The sequence below is a fragment of the Heloderma suspectum genome, chromosome 2, assembly GCF_057233095.1.
Source record: "Heloderma suspectum isolate Gila_16-S chromosome 2, 16-S_ref, whole genome shotgun sequence".
Lineage (NCBI taxonomy): Eukaryota > Metazoa > Chordata > Lepidosauria > Squamata > Helodermatidae > Heloderma > Heloderma suspectum.
In genome coordinates this window covers 231,480,761-231,499,886 of record NC_139459.1, presented here as the reverse complement: position 1 = coordinate 231,499,886, position 19,126 = coordinate 231,480,761, and the positions used below count along the sequence as shown (strand labels likewise).

General features: G+C 41.8%; 1 protein-coding gene across 1 annotated transcript in view; it reads left to right on the top strand.

Moving 5' to 3' along the window:
- Window positions 1-19,126, top strand: part of DNAH9 (dynein axonemal heavy chain 9) — a 293,377-nt gene that overhangs the window by 120,844 nt on the left and 153,407 nt on the right. Inside the window, exons 42-45 of the mRNA XM_084838397.1 lie at window positions 10,624-10,785; window positions 11,687-11,883; window positions 16,116-16,278; window positions 18,005-18,128. Of these exons, the coding sequence (XP_084694523.1) occupies window positions 10,624-10,785; window positions 11,687-11,883; window positions 16,116-16,278; window positions 18,005-18,128 (646 nt within the window). The remainder of the gene's footprint in view (window positions 1-10,623; window positions 10,786-11,686; window positions 11,884-16,115; window positions 16,279-18,004; window positions 18,129-19,126) is intronic.

Here is a 19,126-nt window from a genome sequence, read left to right as displayed (position 1 = left end):
GAGGTTCAGTTGGCCCTGTCTAGGATTAAATGGGACACTTGGTCAAGTGGAAACTTGTCTTCCCCAAATGTGTGAAGAGGCACGTCATTGACTGGAAATTGTCCCATAGTTTTTTGCCCACATATCAAAGTATATATAGGGGATAGAATATATATGGGTAGGTGCCCCACCAGTATGTTTTATTCCAGCTTCTCAGTTATGCAATTTACTTAATTGTCAGTTGATCCTTCCCTGAAAATGCTTAAAATTCTGTACCTTGTTACCTGTATTGTTGTCCGACGGATGGCAAATAGAAGGTATTAGAAAGAATCAACAACAAATGTGTTTGTGTCATAAAAAGCTCTGATTGTCTTTCCACCTAGTTACTTCAAGTACCTCTCATTTTCATGTTGGCAGCAAGATAATGCAAACATTGGTTTAGGGTATAACTTTCTGTTTTGTAATTTGCTTGGTGCTAGATACCAGAAGTTGAAGCAAATGCAGAAACATCTGGAGTAGTGGCCCTTTAATCCTAGGCAGGAAATCAAGAGGTTCAGTGTTTAATGGCTTTGCGTACTGAGGGCACTTGAGGACAGCTCTTAAAACTGCTATTTTCTAGTAACCTGAGATCTTCACAATTTATTCATGCATTACACAAAATGCATGCAAATTCAAACACTTGAAAGTCAGCACCCAGTTCAGTTCGATTACCTGTGTTATTTTTTGCATCTCTCTTGTTTCATTCATACCCGTGCCAATATGAGTAACCTGAATTTCCTTTGTGATCTCTCCCAGGTGTTAAGTCATTATCTTCTCATGCTGTATTTACACCTTTAAATAATTACTTGCAAGTCCCCCCCATTTCCTGTATTGAAAGAGGTTTCTGTGTTTCATTATTAAAGTTCTCTGCATGTTGTTTTGCATGAAGTAATAATTTATTACTACGTGTGCAATGGCTGTAGAATAAGATTTCTCCCCCACTCTGCAATCATCTCCCATCTGAAAAAACACCCAGGCTTAGTTATGTTAGTTGACGAGTTTCAAATTACTGGGGATAGAAACCACTGACAGTATAAAGGAAACCTGCCAGATGGAGCTTCATTTTGCACACCGGATTGCTCGTAGTATATGTGTGTGTATGTGTGTGAATGAATGTGTCTTTGTAAAAGCAATGAGTTGAGAAACTTAATTTCAAAACATGGTTGCAGCCTTTCTCTCATTCCACAGAATCACACACAAGACCTGCTGAAATATCTGGAACTTTGTTGTTGTTTATTTGGTCAGTCGCTTCCGACTCTTCGTGACTTCATGGACCAGCCCACCCCCAGCTCCCCCAAGGTCGAGTCCGTCACCTCCAGAATGTCATCCATCCATCTTGCCCTTGGTCGGCCCCTCTTCCTTTTGTCTTCCACTTCCCCTAGCATCAGCATCTTCTCCAGGGTATCCTGTCTTCTCATTATGTGGCCAAAGTACTTCAGTTTTGCCTTTAATATCATTGCCTCCAGTGAGCAGTCTGGCTTTATTTCCTGGAGTATGGACTGGTTTGATCTTCTTGCAGTCCAAGGCACTCTCAGAATTTTCCTCCAACACCACAGTCCAAACGCATCTATCTTCCTTCGCTCAGCCTTCCTTATGGTCCAGCTCTCGCAGCCATAGGTTACTACGGGGAATACCATTGCTTGAACTATGCAGACCTTTGTTGTCAGTGTGATGTCTCTGCTCTTCACTATTTTATCAAGATTTGTCATTGCTCTCCTCCCAAGAAGTAACCGTCTTCTGATTTCCTGGCTGCAGTCAGCGTCTGCAGTAATCTTTGTGCCTAGAAAGACAAAGTCTGTCACTGCCTCCACATTTTCTCCCTCTATTTGCCAGTTATCAATCAAGCTGGTTGCCATAATCTTGTTTTTTTTTTAGGTTTAACTGCAAGCCAGCTTTTGCACTTTCTTCTTTCACCTTTGTCATAAGGTTCCTCAGCTCCTCCTCGCTTTCAGCCATCAAAGTGGTATCATCTGCATGTCTGAGATTGTTAATGTTTCTTCCAGCGATTTGAACTCCAGCCTTGGCTTCATCAAGCCCAGCACATCGCATGATATATTCTGCATACAGGTTGAATAGGTAGGGTGAGAGTATACAACCCTGCCGTATTCCTTTCCCAATCTTAAACCAGTCCGTTGATCCGTGGTCTGTTCTTGTCGTTGCTACTTGGTCATTATACAGATTCCTCAGGAGGCAGACAAGATGATTTGGTATCCCCATACCACCAAGAACTTGCCACAGTTTGTTATGATCCACACAGTCAAAGGCTTTAGAATAGTCAATAAAACAGAAATAGATGTTTTTCTGAATCTCCCTGGCTTTCTCCATTATCCAGCGGATATTGGCAATTTGGTCTTGAGTTCCTCTGCCTTTTTTAAACCCAGCTTGTACATCTGGCAATTCTCGTTCCATGAATTGCTGGAGTCTACCTTGCAAGATCTTGAACATTACCGTACTGGCATGTGAAATAAGTGCCACTGTTCGATAGATTGAACATTCTTTGGTGCTTCCCTTTTTTGTTATGGGGGTATAAGTTGATTTTTTCCAATCTGCTGGCCATTCTTGTGTTTTCCAAATTTGCTGGCATATGACATGCATCACCTTGACAGCACATATTCCCCCAATTCATCGACTTAGATCTAGAAAGAGTTTTATGTCAAGAACTAATATCCTAGAGGGGACCAAAGAACAGAATCAAATAAGTAAATGGAGGAATGAGATTACCGACTTGAGTATTTTAATGAAGGACTGCTGGAAATACTCTCCCTTATATAGTTTGGAGGACAATGAACAGGATGAGGGTAGGGGTACCAAGGTGTAAGATGAATTTATTTAAGTGAGGGTTGTTGGCTGACAACAATATATTATGTGAATGTGGAGAAATCCAAGACCCAGCGTATCTGATGGTGCGTCGATTACTGTCAGAGTCTTTTACTGTTGATGATCTGCAGCAAGCTAATGACAAAGCTGTGGCGGTGGCTACATTTTGGCAGAGCAAAGTTTGATCTGGATACGAAATAAATAAATAAATTAGCAATGCTTCTTAAGGCCCATTCAACCTCACTCTTCAGATTGTCTGGCTCTAACTCACTGACCACACCATCAAATCTATCCCCAATATTATTATCCTTCCTATACAGATCTTCCGTATATTCTTGCCACCTTTTCTTGCTCTTTTCCCCAATATTATTATCCTTCCTATACAGGTCTTCCGTATATTCTTGCCACCTTTTCTTGCTCTCTTCTGCTTCTGTTAGGTCCTTGCCATCTTTGTTTTTGATCATACCCATTTTTGCCTGGAATTTACCTCCGATGTTTCTAATTTTCTGGAAGAGGTCTCTTATCCTTCCTATTCTATTATCTTCTTCCACTTCCGTGCATTGCTTGTTTAAAAATAATTCCTTATCTCTTTTGGCTAACCTCTGGAATTTTGCATTTAATTGGGCATATCTCCCCCCTTCAGTTTTGCCTTTTGCTTTCCTTCTTCCTTGGGCTGCTTCCAGTGTCTCAACAGACAGCCATCTTGCCTTCTTGGTTTTCTTTTTCTGTGGGACGTTTTTTGTTGCCGCCTCCTGAACAATGTTACGAACTTCTGTCCATAGTTCTTCCAGGACCCTATCTACTAAATCTAGTCCCTTAAATCTATTCTTCACCTCCACTGCATATTCATGAGGAATATTAGTGAGCTCATATCTAACTGATCTGTGGGTCTTCCCTTTTTTCTTTAGTCTGATTCTAAATTGTGCAATAAGAAGTTCGTGATCTGAACTACAATCAGCTCCAGGTCTTGTTTTTACCAACTGATGTCCGCCACCTTTGGCTACAAAGGATGTAGTCAATCTGATTTTGGTGTCGACCATCTGGTGAAGTCCATGTATAAAGTCGTCTTTTAGGTTGTTGGAAGAGAGTGTTTGTTATGCACAGTGAGTTGTCTTGACAAAATTCTATAAGCCTATGTCCTGCTTCATTTTGTTCTCCCAGACCATGCTTGCCTGTAATTCCAGGTGTTGTTTGACCACTCACCTTAGCATTCCAGTCTCCTGTAATGAAAATAACATCTCTTTTTAGCATACTATCCAGTAGGTGCTGCAGATCCTCACAGAACTGATCTACTTCTGCTTCTTCAGCATCTGTGGTTGGGGTGTATATTTGGATCACTGTGATGTTAAATGGCTTACCCTGATTTCGAATTGAGATCATTCTATCATTTTTTGGATTGTATCCAAGCACTGCTTTAGCCACTTTATTATTAATTATGAAGGCTGCTCCATTTCTTCTGTGGTGTTCTTGTCCACAGTAGTAGATGTGGTGGTCATCTGATGTGAAGTGGCCCATTCCAGTCCATTTCAGTTCACTGACACCCAAAATGTCTATATTTAATCTTGACATCTCCCCAATAAGCACATCCAATTTGCCCTGGCTCATAGATCTTACATTCCAGGTTCCTATGGTATGTTGATCTTTAGAACATCGGATTCATCGTTCACCACCAGCACCATTGGCTGCTAGCCATCCTTTTGGCTTTGAGCTAGCTGTGTCATCACATCTGGGCTAGTTGAACTTATCCTCTGTTCCTCCCCAGTAGCATTTTGACCATCTTCTGACCTGGGAGTCCCATCTTCCGATGGTATACTGACATATCTCTGGTTGTACTGATCCATTTAGTTTTCATTGCAAGAATACTGGGGTGGGTTGCCGTTTCCTTCCCCAGGGATAGTATTTAGTCTGACCTCTCTGCCATGACCTTCCCGTCTTGGGTGTCCCTTCACGGTTGAGCTCATGGTGTCATTGAGGTGCTCAAGCTCCAGCACCACGACAAGGTAACAATCTCCTTTGCTGGAGCTATGGAACTTACCCATATGTAATTGAGGGTAGGATTGAATCCTATGTATTTGCTCCCAGCAAGGATTGGGAATGACTGTTCTCATGAAATAACAATCAAGCTTTAGACCATGTGAAATTATAAAATGGAATGAAGTGTATGGATGCTCTTGCGTTCTGTGACTCTGGCATACTTGGTATGGTTACGTCTCAAAACCATACTTCAAAACCACCAGGTGTGGTTTTGCCTCTGGCATTTAGACTGATAAAATCTTGTTATGGTGAAACCCATAATAAAGCTGTGTGAGCTTTTGTGAAATAAAGTTTTCACCCCAAACACTGGTGTAAATTATACCTTTACTGTTTCTTGCTTTGATTTGTGCAATGGCATAGGTTTGTTTATAGCACTTCTTTGCCATTTTTCCATTTAAAAAACACACACAAAACAGTGTACAATAATCAAGCAGCAGCCAATTAGCTGTGAACATCAGAAATAATAAGAAACCAAAGTCATTAAACAGGAACACTTGGCGATATTAGAAGGTCATCTTTAGAAGCACATTCTATAATTGTAGCAGAGAAGGCCACATTCTGTGTGTCCAGACTGAAACTCGTGTGGGTGTGGAATTCTCAGCAGGGCTTCCTAGTCAGTATCCAATGGTGTCATTCTGCAAACTCAAATAGTGCTAGTGGAGCTCCACCGAATATTTCTGTTGTGCAAACAGTTGCCGATTACACTTGCACAACTGGTTGTTTAATGGGGTTATGCAACAGGTTGCATAAGTGTAATGCATAATCGCTTGTGCGTGTGCAAATGTAACTTTAGTTGGATTCTCTTCTTGCATGTTCAGAATGGAATGACACAGTTGGATACTGCCCCCTGTGTCATATTGGAGAAAGTTTGTATTGGAGAAGGTACTCTTTGAAGAATGTTGGGCCCAGGCCTTATAGAGCTGTGAAGGTCCTTGCTGGTATAACATCGGCCTACATTTATCAATCAGGTGAACATTTAAGACAAGGGTGATTAATTTGTCATGCTTTTTTCTGTATTTGGATGACCTGTCGTTTAGAAAATAATAATAACTGAAGTGTACTTGGCTACTGCATTCTGAACCCGTTGAAGCTTTCAAATAGTTTTTAAAGGTATTAATTCCTTGTGTGTGAAGGCAAAAGCTGTACTTAAACAGTAAGTACAGTTTACTTGCAGCAGACATGACCATCCAGATCCACATGGTGTGGGGAACGTCTTACACTCCAGGATATGTATGTGCATGTTTCTTTTGTATGTTTGTAAAACGAAAATGGGAAATAGCTATTGACACTTCTTGCCTCTGCAAAAGCAAAAACCTTGATACTTTTTTGGATTTTCCACATTGCTTTGTAGCTTGGCAAAACCATAAAATATATTTTTCGCTGTGCGTAATTTAGCATATTACCCAGCTTCATTGCCCAAGTTGTATTGCCCTCTAGACCGATTGTTATTATACCACTCAATACACTATTGTAAATCTTATCCTAGCTGTAAGTATTTCTTTAACCAGCTTCTCCAAAGGGTCATGCATCATGCTTTCATCGATTTGCATCTGGAGAGAAAGTGCAATAAAATGTTAATGTACGTGGCAACTCATGTAAGTGAGATGGCACTCCGGACAACTTTTCTCTGGCCAGCTGAAAAGTCAGTTTGCACAGGGAGAATGGCTGTTTGATGCTACAATGGCAGCTTGGCCATATTGTGCTGAACGTGCAGTGAAACTATTAAGAACGCCAATACTAGAAAACAAAATTGGCTAGTGAGGAGAAATAGGAAAACCCCATAGATAAAGATAAAGTGCCAAAAAGAGTAATACAATTTTTTTAAAAGGTTTGCAGTATCAGCAGATTGCCACTGATTTTTCTATAGAAGATCTTGAGGATACATGGGGAGAAAATGGTTTTTGCTTGAACTAAAGCAGAATTATGCCAAAATTAGCCAATAAAATGCCTCTGATTTGAATGTCAGCATTTGAGCTGGATGTTCGCATGTGAGTTGTGGAAACAACTTTCATTCAGTTGATGACATCGGCTTGCAGCACTCATCATTGGATGACTGGGAGGAAGTGTCTGGATGGCAGCTTTTCCATGCTAGTGGTGCTCTGACAAAGCAGCAACTGTGATGTGTGTTGGCCCTCCTTGAAAGACACAAGTTCACCTCCCAAATGTAAATTGCAGTTGTGCAATTTGAACCACTGCCCAACTTCCAGTTCAAATTATGAGGGCAAAATACAAATTGCAGATGATATCCACTGCCCCCCCCCCCCCCCCCCCGGTTGTAGGTTTTGAGATTTAAATCTGTTTTGGCTTCTTTTCTTTTTTTAAAATGGTTAAACTCTAAATTAACAGTTGGTTAGATTTTTTAAATTTTCCAATACAATACAAACAGTAAAACCTTCTCTTCCCCTCCTGCCCCCATTCCCTTTCCTTTAGGTTTTTCCCTCTGCCTTTTATATTGTACTGTATTTAAGAGTAATAATTTAAGTAAAATTATTAAGCAAAACATAGATAAGGTAATAGTTATATAGAAAAATACATTTAAATAAATAACAGGCTTGGGTCAAGCAGTTCTCTTTGCTTGCCTGTGCAGTTTTAGCTTTAGCTGTTAAAAATGTATTGTCAGTGACCCAGTTCACATGTCACAATAAGCCAGGGATCCTCTGGAACCCTGGCTTCTTGTGTAGCAGCCACGTGCTTGTGCACGCTACCTGATCACCCCTGCCCCCTGCAAGCAGGAATAGTAAACAAAGCACATTTCAAGATGTTAGTCCAAAAGGGGAGATTGGAAACTGGCCAGTAATTATCAAGGTTGGTGGGAGCAAGTGAAGGTTTCTTCAATAAAGGCCTTACCACCACCTTCTTTAGAGAAATCAGCACATTGCCCTCTTTCAAGGAGGTATTAACAATCTCCTCCACCTAGTGGGCCACTGGTCTGCCACCCCCCGGCTGCTCTTATAAGCCAGGACAGACATGGGTCTAAGGAACACATAGTTGACCTGAATCCTCCAAGCAACTTGTCCACCTTCTCAGACTGAACAAACTGAAACTCACCCATCTAATTGGACAAGCAGCTGCCTCAGTCATCTCGTCAGTGTGTGTATTCAACGTAGAGCCCAAGCTGGGGCAAATCTGAGCAATTTTGTCATTGTGCTGATGAAACAGAGGCAGAGAAGAAAGACTTCTTCATTTCCCTCACTGCCTTGGAATAGGTTTTAAGATGGGCTCTAACCCATGTTTAGTCAGATTTAGCTTATTTTTCTCCACTGTCACTCTAGTCTACCCATACACTTCATTACCCTAAGCTCCTCAGAAAACCATGGAGCTTGGGCTGTACGTCCTTGGAGAGGACCCTTGGGTGTGCATGTGTCAACGTCCCTGGTCATCTCCCCATTTCACAGATCAAACAGGGCTTTGGCAGGATCACCGGGTCTAGCATAGGAAGTGCTTGTTCTAAATTGTGCATTGGGCAGGGGTTTTTGAGGGACTTTGATGGAGGAAGGCAAGGCTGGATATAGGCTAATAGGATTTGTTTGCAATAAACGTATCTATGGAATGAAGCCAACAGTACTCAGACTAAGGATGGTTGTTGGTTTCTTTGGGAATTTATTATGTTCAGGATGCAATGAACGAAGACTTATCAGGATTTAGGCCTGGAGCCTGCTTCAGTGACTCGGCCTTAGGCCATGTGTTATAACATAGAACAGAGTGCCCCTAACCATACTGAGATTACCTTTCCTTTGAGCAAACACAAATGATCCTAATGTAGTTTGGATTAGGGAGGTAGAGTTCCAGGTCAGATGGTGTGTGACTTCATGGAACTTTTCTTTTCAGAAATTAAATATGGGTGATAGTCTTGGGCTTGCCTGGGAAGTGCTTTGTGTTCTCATGCATAAACCACCTCTATTCTTTCACCGTTGTGGACCTTATCCTGTCTAGTTATAGACTAAAAAAACAATGTGCACATCATGTGGTTTGTCTGCAGTGACGTCCAGTAATCCTCCCCTTTTCCATTTAGTATTATGATAGCACATGTTTTTGAACTTAAGGTTGCCATTTAAAATAGTAACAATGTTTGGTTGAAGAAATCCTTGGTCTTTTACAGTTATACCTCCAAATCTGGGGTAGCTGAAAGAAGCAAGGCCCTTTCAATTGTGTTTGAATGCATCTTAGCATTTCTGAATTAGAATTAAGTATATTGTTTTAATTTTAAATTCCTGTCATTAAACTCATAGGCTTTGTTAATGGACTTAATTAAAATTAATTTTACTTTGAAAGTGACACGTTCTTGCACATTTCATAAGGGTGTGTTGTAAACAAGCCACGATTATCTGACAGCAATTAATATTTTCTCTAGGCAGTATCTGCCTCATTAAAAAAGTTATCACCCAGTCTGATTCCCAAACTATTTTTCCTCCTACAAATGGATGGGAAGGTATAGAAATGTGGATGACTTAGATTGCAGGGAAGACTGAATTTGAGGTGGTAGTGTGGTCCATATTTTTTATGCAAGTGCAGGAATCCCAATGAAATCAGAGGTCATATCTGTCCATACCTTATGATAGGATTCCACTCCATGTATCTTCTTTTCTGGAAAGCTTAGAGTTTTGAAATGGGATTTGAAATCTTGTGGGAACAACATTGTCTTTTTTCATTTTGCAGCTTGCTCCTGAGCAAGGAATTGAATTGACTACTGATGAGTCTTAGCTGAAATGTAAAATCAGCCATTTAAGGGCAGTTGATGCTTAAGTTTAGTATAAACATACAAAATTACTTCACCCCTCAACACACTTAAGTTGAATCATCTTTTGTATTTGCAGTGAAATTGAGCTAAGGATAGAGTCATGGTCCTCTCTCTTTTAGTGGTTTGGATCTAATATCATTTCTCTAGCAGAACAGAACTTCCTGTCCTCTCCTCCCTCTGTAGCCTACTGTGTGCTCTGCAAATCTGCTGTGACATTGGACCCAACCCAGTGTTTGTTTTATATGTGGAGTGGCAATTCTACTTGATGGTGACACTGACCTAGTTCACATGTAATGGCAGAAAATCATGAGTTAATTAACCCAAGATTTTCCTAGGCTTGTGTTGTTGTCTCTTCAAATATGCAACCTCCAATCAGTCTGATTGTAGGTTATTACGTGACATGTGAACCTGGACACTTTAGGTTGTTCTTGCATTAAATAACCTATTATTAATTGTTAGGTTAACTTTGGGTTGTTTAATCCACAAACAACCCAAAGTGTCCGGGATTGCATGTCACACAGCAACCCACGATCAGACCAATTGGAGGTTGCATATTAAGAGACAGTGGCATGCAAACTGGCAAAACTTGGGTTAATTAATTCATGATTTGCTGCTATTACATGTGAATTCGCCCACTGAATTTAGAGTTTGGAATTGGTAGTTACTCAAGAAAAATGGTAGTGGGAAAATGGTAGTGGAAATAGTAGAGGAAAAAGAAGTGTATGCTCCTTTTGTCATACATACACATTTTTGTTTTGGTTTTTTTGTTTCCGTTATTCATGAGTGGCCTAGCACCCACAGCATACAGCCTGAAATGAGAGGGATTCCCAGGTGGTCTGCATCATGCAAATCTAGCATGGTGTGGCAAGGAATAACCTGGGGGTGACATTCCCACAAACACAGTAATAGCACAGGCTACCATTTGGATCTCTCATTTTGGTTGCACAGCTTCACCTGCAGATTTCTTGTCACGCCAAAACAACCTGTATGTCACATATATCTCCTGTTTCTTTCAGGGTATTTTGTTTTCAACTCCTGAATGTTTGAAGACTCCCCAGGACTTAGTAAAGCTGTACTTGCATGAATCCAATCGTGTTTACCGTGATAAGATGGTTGATGAAAAGGACTTTGTCGTCTTTGATAAAATGCAGACAGAGACTGTGAAGAAGTTTTATGATGTAAGTGATGTAGGCCCAGGTTACTCACTTACCTGAGCCAAAGTTCCCCTCTACCATCATTAAAACAAAGGCCTGGTTTGCACGATCCTCAGAGCCCATGGGGATCGTGCAAACAGTGGGTTGTGGTGCATGCTGGTAGCCACTGTGAATATTCTAGGTGAATATTCAAGGCAGGTGGTCACCATGGCTTATCGTGGTGTGCGAACCTGACACAGGGTGGGTTGTTGCTGTGGTTAACAAAGTAACCACAACCCAAAAACAGTCCACAGCTTGTGGGTGGTTTGTTAAGCACGACAACAACCCACCCTCGCTGGGTTCGCATGTCACGGTAAGCCTCAGTGACAGCCCTCCATGTCGAATATTCACAGTGGCTGCCGGCACACACCACAACCCACCATGGCTTAAATAAACTGTCATGGGCTGCGGCTTTCATGTGAACTGGCCTATAATGTGTAAGATGGGCACCCTGAACAGAGGCCTGACTTGTATGATTCCTTCCTCTCAGAGGGAGGAAAGGTAGCACAATTCAGAAGCCATGTTGAGTGTTGTAGAGGGAAGTATGCCTCTCAGCTCCTCCACCACAGGAACAGAGTCTTTGAGCTAGGTAAGCATTGTATTGTTTTGAGTCTGGGTGTGTGTGTGTCAGACTAACAAAGGATCATTGCACAAATATGTAAATAAGGTAAGAAGATGAACTATGTTGCCTGAAAGGGGGTTGCAGGGGGTGGGCGGGGGGAAAAGCCATGAACATTAGCATCCTATCCTTTTTCTTCTCAAGAGCCAGGAGATTGCATTGGCTGATGGTTGGTAAGGGGGTTTTTTTTTTGCTTGTGTTTTTGCTTGATTTAGACAGGTTTCATCTTTGCTGAAATGGAACATTGTTTTTCACTCTTGTTCTTAGGAAATAGAGGATACCTTGGAACAGACTAGGAAGATGAATATGTTTTGCCATTTTGCAAAAGGGGTAGGGGAGCCCAAGTACATGCCTGTCCAGAGCTGGGAATCCCTGAACCAGATCCTAGTGGAAGCTTTGGAGAACCACAATGAGGTCAATGCTGCCATGAATCTGGTGCTGTTTGAAGATGCCATGTGCCACGTGTAAGGGGAATTTCATATTATGGAATCATTGTGAGCTTTATCTTCCTTGGGGATGGGTAGTATATCTGCAAATCTACCTCCAAGTAGGTGGCCAAAACTTCTGAGAAGAAGTCCCTGAGTTATCGGTTTGGGCAAAGGATCCTGAAATGATTGTTTTTCAGTTTTCCAACTGTTTAAAATGAAGGATTCCTATTTCATGAGGGCATTCATTTTTTTTCATTGATCTTTGCAAAGTTCTTGGAGTTCTTCAGGGAAAGGCCAGTGCAGGAGGATCTACACTTGCAAATTAATCTGCCTGAATGAGGACCAGTATAAAACATTATTTATTTAACTAGCTATTTTGCTCATCAGCCCCTGGGACATCAGGAAGGCCACATTATAAAAACAACCAGTTGTGAAACAGGCACTTCTAAATATACCAAGTGTGAGAGGATGGGTGAATAGGTGTGTTGGTCTGTATCCTCAAGCATGCCCATTACCAAAATACATCAGCTGGTTTTCAGTCGCAAATGGACTTTGATTTACGTGCCCGAGAAGCGACTTTACTGAGACTGTCTCAAGTACATGTGCTTCAGATCACCCCCCCCCCCCGCCTTTACAAAATGATACTTGTTTCATTAGAAAGGGGCGGGAAGGGCAGTCTAACTGTTTCTGCAATTCCAGGCAGCAAATTCAGTCACTGTCACAAAAGTGAGCAATGCGTACAATCCTTTAGCTCTTGCTGCTTCTCCCTTTGTGTTCTGGGGAATGTAGCATCCTTTCATTTCCTGCACCAGAGGGCCTTGATGTTTAATACAATTGTAGTGCCGTTGCATGCCACACTGCTTTTATTCCATTTGGTTGCTAGCGAGCTTTTTATCTTCAGTGGTTTTGTGCCAGCCAGGCTGTGTACTAGGATTTGGTGTTTGGTGCACAAAACTAGATGCCCTCAGTGACTTTTTGTCTTAGGCTTGCAAAAAGGCTTGTTTCAGAGGCTGTCTGCATGCTAGCCAGGAGCCAAGCCTACTCTGCTCTTTCTAACTGCAGCCTAGTCTCAAAACCAGGATGACGAGCCCTTGTTCTCCCTTGAAGAGCTGAAAGCTGTGATTGCGATCCGATTCACACCATCCCTTTGGGGGCTTATCTTTCAACCGAGGGTTTAGGGGTTTGTTGTCCGCCCAAGTTGAATTTGCTCTCATCGAACAGATCATATGAATCTGTTCTAATCGTTTTGCTACAAGCAAAAGCTACTGGTGCTTGCACAACGAGCCACAGAGATGAGAAAGATGAATTCACCACATCACGTGCTGCATTCTAACAGCTGCTTCTGTTTGCAGTGAATGGCAGGAGGCGGAGTTATATGGCCAGCTTATTATGGACACATTTAATGCAGACAGACAACATTTTGCCTGGATTGAAAAAACAAGGTCCCTGCTGTATATTCCAGACTGCTCCCAGATGGAGGGCCAAATTCGATTTCAGAGACGCTCTCTGAGGCCACATTCCAGTGGTGGGTGGGGCTGAAGGCAAAAGGGGTGGGGCCAAACAGCACAGCCTAGTTTATCTTAAAGCTCTTATTGCCAATAACTCAGCCTTAGGAGAGGCATTTCCACCTTTCAGGGAGGGGAGTGCACAGAAGCTGGGAAACCACCAAACCAGTGGTTAGGGGAAAGAGGCTGGGGCCAGGGGAAGGGGGCATGACCGTCTGAGGTCCCCAGGAAGGCCAGATTTAGCCCCTGGGCCTGAGGCTCCAAACCGCTGTTTCAGGCTCTAGGTAGCCTGAAAAGCCAGCGATGAGCTTGCCTGGCCATTTAAGGTTTTCAGATCTGACCCTTCTTTTATAGTTCCTTGTTACAAGAAGTTATATTTATCTTGATTGGTCTGTAGATCCAATGCAGGGCCTTTTTGATGGCAGCTCCAATCCTCTTGCATTCTTTCCTAGCAGTCCCATCTAAATCTATCCTTGCAAAATTTGCAGAAGAAATAAAAATATTTCTTAGTCACCTTCTAAGAATATGCATTCAATATGAATGTGTTTTATAAAAGCATATCTTGCTTTTACTCCAGCTATCTGATTTTATTTCTTCTCCTATAGACAGCATCAGCTACTTTATGATCCTTGGTTTTACTGCTGGTGTGTGTGTGTGTGTTTTATTTTTGCATACTGGTTTATGTAAATGCAGCCTTGAATGCCTTGGGTTATAAATATATACCTTCATCCTTAGCAGGTATGAACTGAATGTTAGTTATGCAAGTAACGATACCATTTTTAATAGCTGTATCACTAGCTCAGAAGTTGAAATCCATCTTTGTTAACTGCTAAATATTTTGACCCCGTCCAACTCATGCCCATAACTTTAATAATTGCTGGGCTTCATCAAGTTTGCTCCAAGAATAACTAATTACTTTGTTATTCAGGCAGTCAGACATCAGTGGTGCGGTGTGCTGCAAGAATGGCAGTGTAATCACATGAATGTAAGAGATTATTTCTTTGCGATCTTTACTGGTACATACATGATATATCTTGAAGTCATAGTGATTGGGAGGCAGCAAAATGTGAGGACCATAGAGAGAACGATATCTCCCAAGGACAGAATGCACTGCATGGGTCACATCATACTCAGAATGTACCAATACAACAAGCCACCTCCACATCTATGAACAAGCACAACTCCCTATTCCATTACATAGTAATGTGGTTCAGACATAACACTAAATTATGGCATAGTGTTACATGCACAGGCCTCAGCCTCATGTGTTCCCCATTCCCCTCTCCTCCTCTGGCACGGCTGTGAGCTTTTGCTTCCATTTTCAATGGAACAATAACCATGGTTTATCATTCTGTTAGAACCTGGATGAAATGTAGCTAGTCTTAAATATGTTTTAGGGAAACAAGACAGGACTCTACACCACAGTTTGAAATTGGCTTGTTTCCCTAAACCATAGTTTAAGACCAACCACATTTTGTCCAGGTTCGGACATAATGATACACCACATTTAATTGAAAATGGAAGCAAAAGCAATGGGGGAGGGGGAGCGCAAGGCTTGTTTGTGTAATTCTAAATCGTAGTTTAGCATTATGTCAAAATGAAGCCATTGTCACACACTTAGACCATTTATATCTTACCCTAGGTTATCCTCTTAAAATGTTGCTGTAGATAGCAACCATTGGAGGGAACAGCATACATAATTCACAAATGGTTATGGGCACCCGTATTGGACCGTTGAAGTTGTCCACAGACACCATCCAGCCTGCTGGATATATGTGATGTCTGAAAAGATGTTCTGCCTTTGTGGCTTGGAGGACAGTCCTAGATTGGTTACTAGATTCTCCCTGAGGCTGAGGAGGCAGGAGTGAAGGACCACTTCCTTTAGAGGCAGGAACTATCCACCAATCTCTAGGATGGCTAAGCAACAAGTCAAAAAGGATTTTTCTTACTGTTGATCATTTAAAATTGTTTTAGATATATGTGTGTGTCTGCATGCTGTTTGTTTATATGCTTGCATGTAAATAGTTTGTATAATGTATTTTTAAGGTTTTAATCTTTGTAAACCACCTAGAGAGCTTTGGCTATTGGGCAGTACAGAAATGTAATAAGTGAAAATGGAATGAAAAAGGAGCATCTGCAACAAACACCGAAACTATAACAAGATGGCCAAGACCACCAATTAACCAAGAAAATAAAACATACTTCTTTCTTACTCTTCCCCCCCCCCTCGTGCTCTGGGCTGTTCCCCAAAAACCCTGCCTCCCTGTTTCAGGCAGGAAGTCAAACTGGGGATTGGTGGGTACTGCCAGCCTCTTGGGATGTGACTCTGCAGCCCTGCCTTCCTGATCCTAGAGGCAGGACCTAACTTAGCTAAGAATGTCCTTCTAACCATGAGAAGAACAGTTGTCTATCAGACTGGTGGTGCATGAATTGTTGGTTAGATACAGATTATGTAGATCTTTATAATCCTTCAAATAGTTGTCTTATGTTTACAAAGAAGCATAATTAACTTCAGTCCATGTTGGAGGTGGCAAAAGCTGATCTATACAGCCAAAATGAGCACAAGAATCACACTGAAGAAAAGGGAGTGATCAAAGAGGACTCAGAATGCCATCAAGTAGGTATTGATTACTAGTGTTTCCATCAGGTGGAAGGATAGGTTGAGATTTTGCACCTAGTTCTGAATCTAATGGGTTACTCCCTTTGCTGCGTACCACAGAGGAAAATGTTAATCATGAAGTGATTGTGTACCTTCGTATTTAGCTGCCGGATCAACCGTATCCTGGAATCTCCCAGAGGGAATGCACTGCTGGTCGGTGTGGGAGGAAGTGGAAAGCAGAGCCTGACAAGACTGGCAGCTTTCATTAGCTCACTGGAGGTTTTCCAAATCACCTTGAGGAAAGGCTATGGTATTCCTGACCTGAAGGTGAGAAGCTCATGAAGGTGGGAGAGGAAAAGGAATTAAACCTGCTTGCCTGATAGCTCATGCTTAGAATTAGAAATGCTAAAGTATTTCATTTATTCCATGCAAGAGAAGCCACTTTCTTATGATATGTTTCATTAGTTAAGATTTTCTTCATTTTGGGTTTACAACAGCCCACTTTTGGAAGTCTTTATAACAGTAATATAACTATAGTAACCTCAAGACAGTATAAGCTGATCCAAAGGTATATGCAGGCATGTACAACTGTCCAAACTCAGAATGCACATGAGGGTTGTTTGCTTGAAAGTATGGCTAAGTAAAAGTCTCCCTGCATGCTATAAGCTCACCTGATCAGAGATCATGCTAGGCTAGAGCCTTTCCATTTGTAGGGAGCTGTTTTCAAACAAGCAGTCATCCTCCGTGGTCTACATTCTGAGGAGGTCCAGTCTCGTGGAGATAACTACAAAGTCTTGTTGAACATTTGAATCTGGTATAAGAAAGAACAGTCAAGGAAAGTTCGCCATAGAATGGCAGAATGAATAACAGGATAAATTTAATTATACATTCCTTTTTTTAAAAAAAACCTTGAGGTTTTAGCAGAATGTATAAGAAGCACATGAATATTCAGGGGGGGGAATAAGCCTCCATTAGTCATTAGTGATCTTCCATTCAGTTTTTCTTTTGCAAAGAACCTCTAATGTACTAAAGTGACTTGGGGGTTCATCACACAGGGACAGAAATCCGCATCACTACTGGGGCTTTCTCCATCCGGTTTCATAGCAGGATTAGATAGGGCTCCTTTACACAGCTGTTTCTATCTCATTATATTCCGTTCCTTACCTTTTCACAGAGTGGCTACTTTTCTGCGAAAAGCCATTACATGTACTGGGGGCGTTGTGAAATTTCATCCCTGGTTCCTGCCCCTTTCCCTCCCTGTACAGATTACCGGTGGTTTGGTTGTGTTTGGCACAGAATATGGGTGGAAAGCAACCTCCACCAAACTGCCCCAAACTCCACTCCTGCAGGCACTGGTTTCCCAGTGAACTGCTGGCATGCCAGCCATTTTGTGATGTAGAGCACACAGCTGAAGTTGAGAGCAAAAGTTGGTGCACTGCATTTAGTCATGGCATGGCAGCAAGCCGGCAGGTCAGTATACTGATGCTCCCATCTCCCCGACATTGCTGCCGTGGTCATCATAATCGTGCCCCTAACAATCCAAAACAAAGCAGGTTTCTCAGGCTATGGGAGAAGTACAGGGGCAGGCCATCGCACTCCTGTTGCGTGGGCTGAAAAGATAATGCAGTTTTTCTATTTGGGGATAACAAGAGATAGGAAGGGGGAAATGGCAGGAAAATCACTGGAGGATCACAATGTCATGTACTGGACCCGCAAACTTCTGTGAGTGGCCAGTCATAAATGTGTGATAAATTGCAGGTGTTGAGATGCCCTTAGACAGTAATGCTGAACTTTGGTGTTATGTTTCTTGGGACAGAATCTGAAGTTATAGATGTCTTTCATATGGCCCCATGCACTGTTGTTTTGTGTACAACAATTAAGAATAGGATCATCAATGTGATTAGAAATGTATGTTCTTGGCTCTGCAGAGATGCCAATGTATTTGGCTGGATTTTGAATTTAGTCATCAACATGGCTGGAATTTCCCCTCATAGCAGAGGACTAAAAATGTGGTGCTTAAATATAAATGCAGTTTCCATTCTTGTCCTTACAGGCAGACCTGGCAGCACAATACATTACAGCAGGAGTAAAGAATGTGGGCACTGTCTTTCTTATGACAGATGCCCAAGTGGCTGATGAGAGGTTCTTGGTTCTGGTAAATGACTTACTAGCTTCAGGTATGGATCTCAGCTATTTCAGTTTCATACGCAGACAACAGCAAATCAAAATATGAAATGTTCCCCAGAGAATGCATATGATGGATCTCCTTGTAACCCCGGCCCTCTATTCGTCTGCTAATATTTTCCAGGAAACATTTTTCCTTTAGAGTCTGTCTCTCACTCGTGACTTGTGTGTGTGTGTGTGTGTGTATGCTCACATTTCTACCTACCTATATATCCTGCTGCACTCCTGGAGTGTCTATTTTATGTGTTACAGAATGCCACTGATGGTAAATTCCCTGGGTATATTATAGACCTGCTCCTAGGATCTTACCCTGGTGGCTATCTGTGGTCAGATTCTATCTTGACAATAGCTGACTGAACTTTTTGCTGTGCCCCCTATGGATCCCATGCCTTCCAGATATAGCCATCATTTTTCTTTCCTCCTCAGCATTAAAAAACACTTAAAGGCTTTTATTCCCCTAGTGCTTTTAGGTGTGTCTAAAGTTTCCTTTACCCCCCTAACTTTCCTGTTTTTCCCCCTTTAACAATAAATGGATTTGAAGGAGAATTTATTATAGCATTGGACAGGCCTGGTTCACCCCTAATACTAAACTATGGTTTAGTGTTACATGCATAAGTCTCAGGACTCATGTAGTCCTGCTCCCATTGTCTCCTTTGATATGACTGTGAGAAAGAAATCAGAAGCTTTGCTTCCATTTTCATCTAACCATGGTTATTTATTATGTCTGGACTTGGGTTAATGTTAACTGTGGTTTGTGGGGGGTGGGAAGCCACTTTCAGACCAGGACTTACGATCCTGGCTTATTTCTCTAAACCATAAACCAGACTTAACATTAAACACAGATCTTCATTTGGACGAAACAAGTAAGTGTGTTGTCACGTTCCTCGTCCTCCCCCTTCGCAATCAACACACTCCAAGATACCAGGCTTCAGGCTCACTACTTTATTAGTTAACGACCAGGTTCCTTACAAATGCAAATTCTAGGAAACTC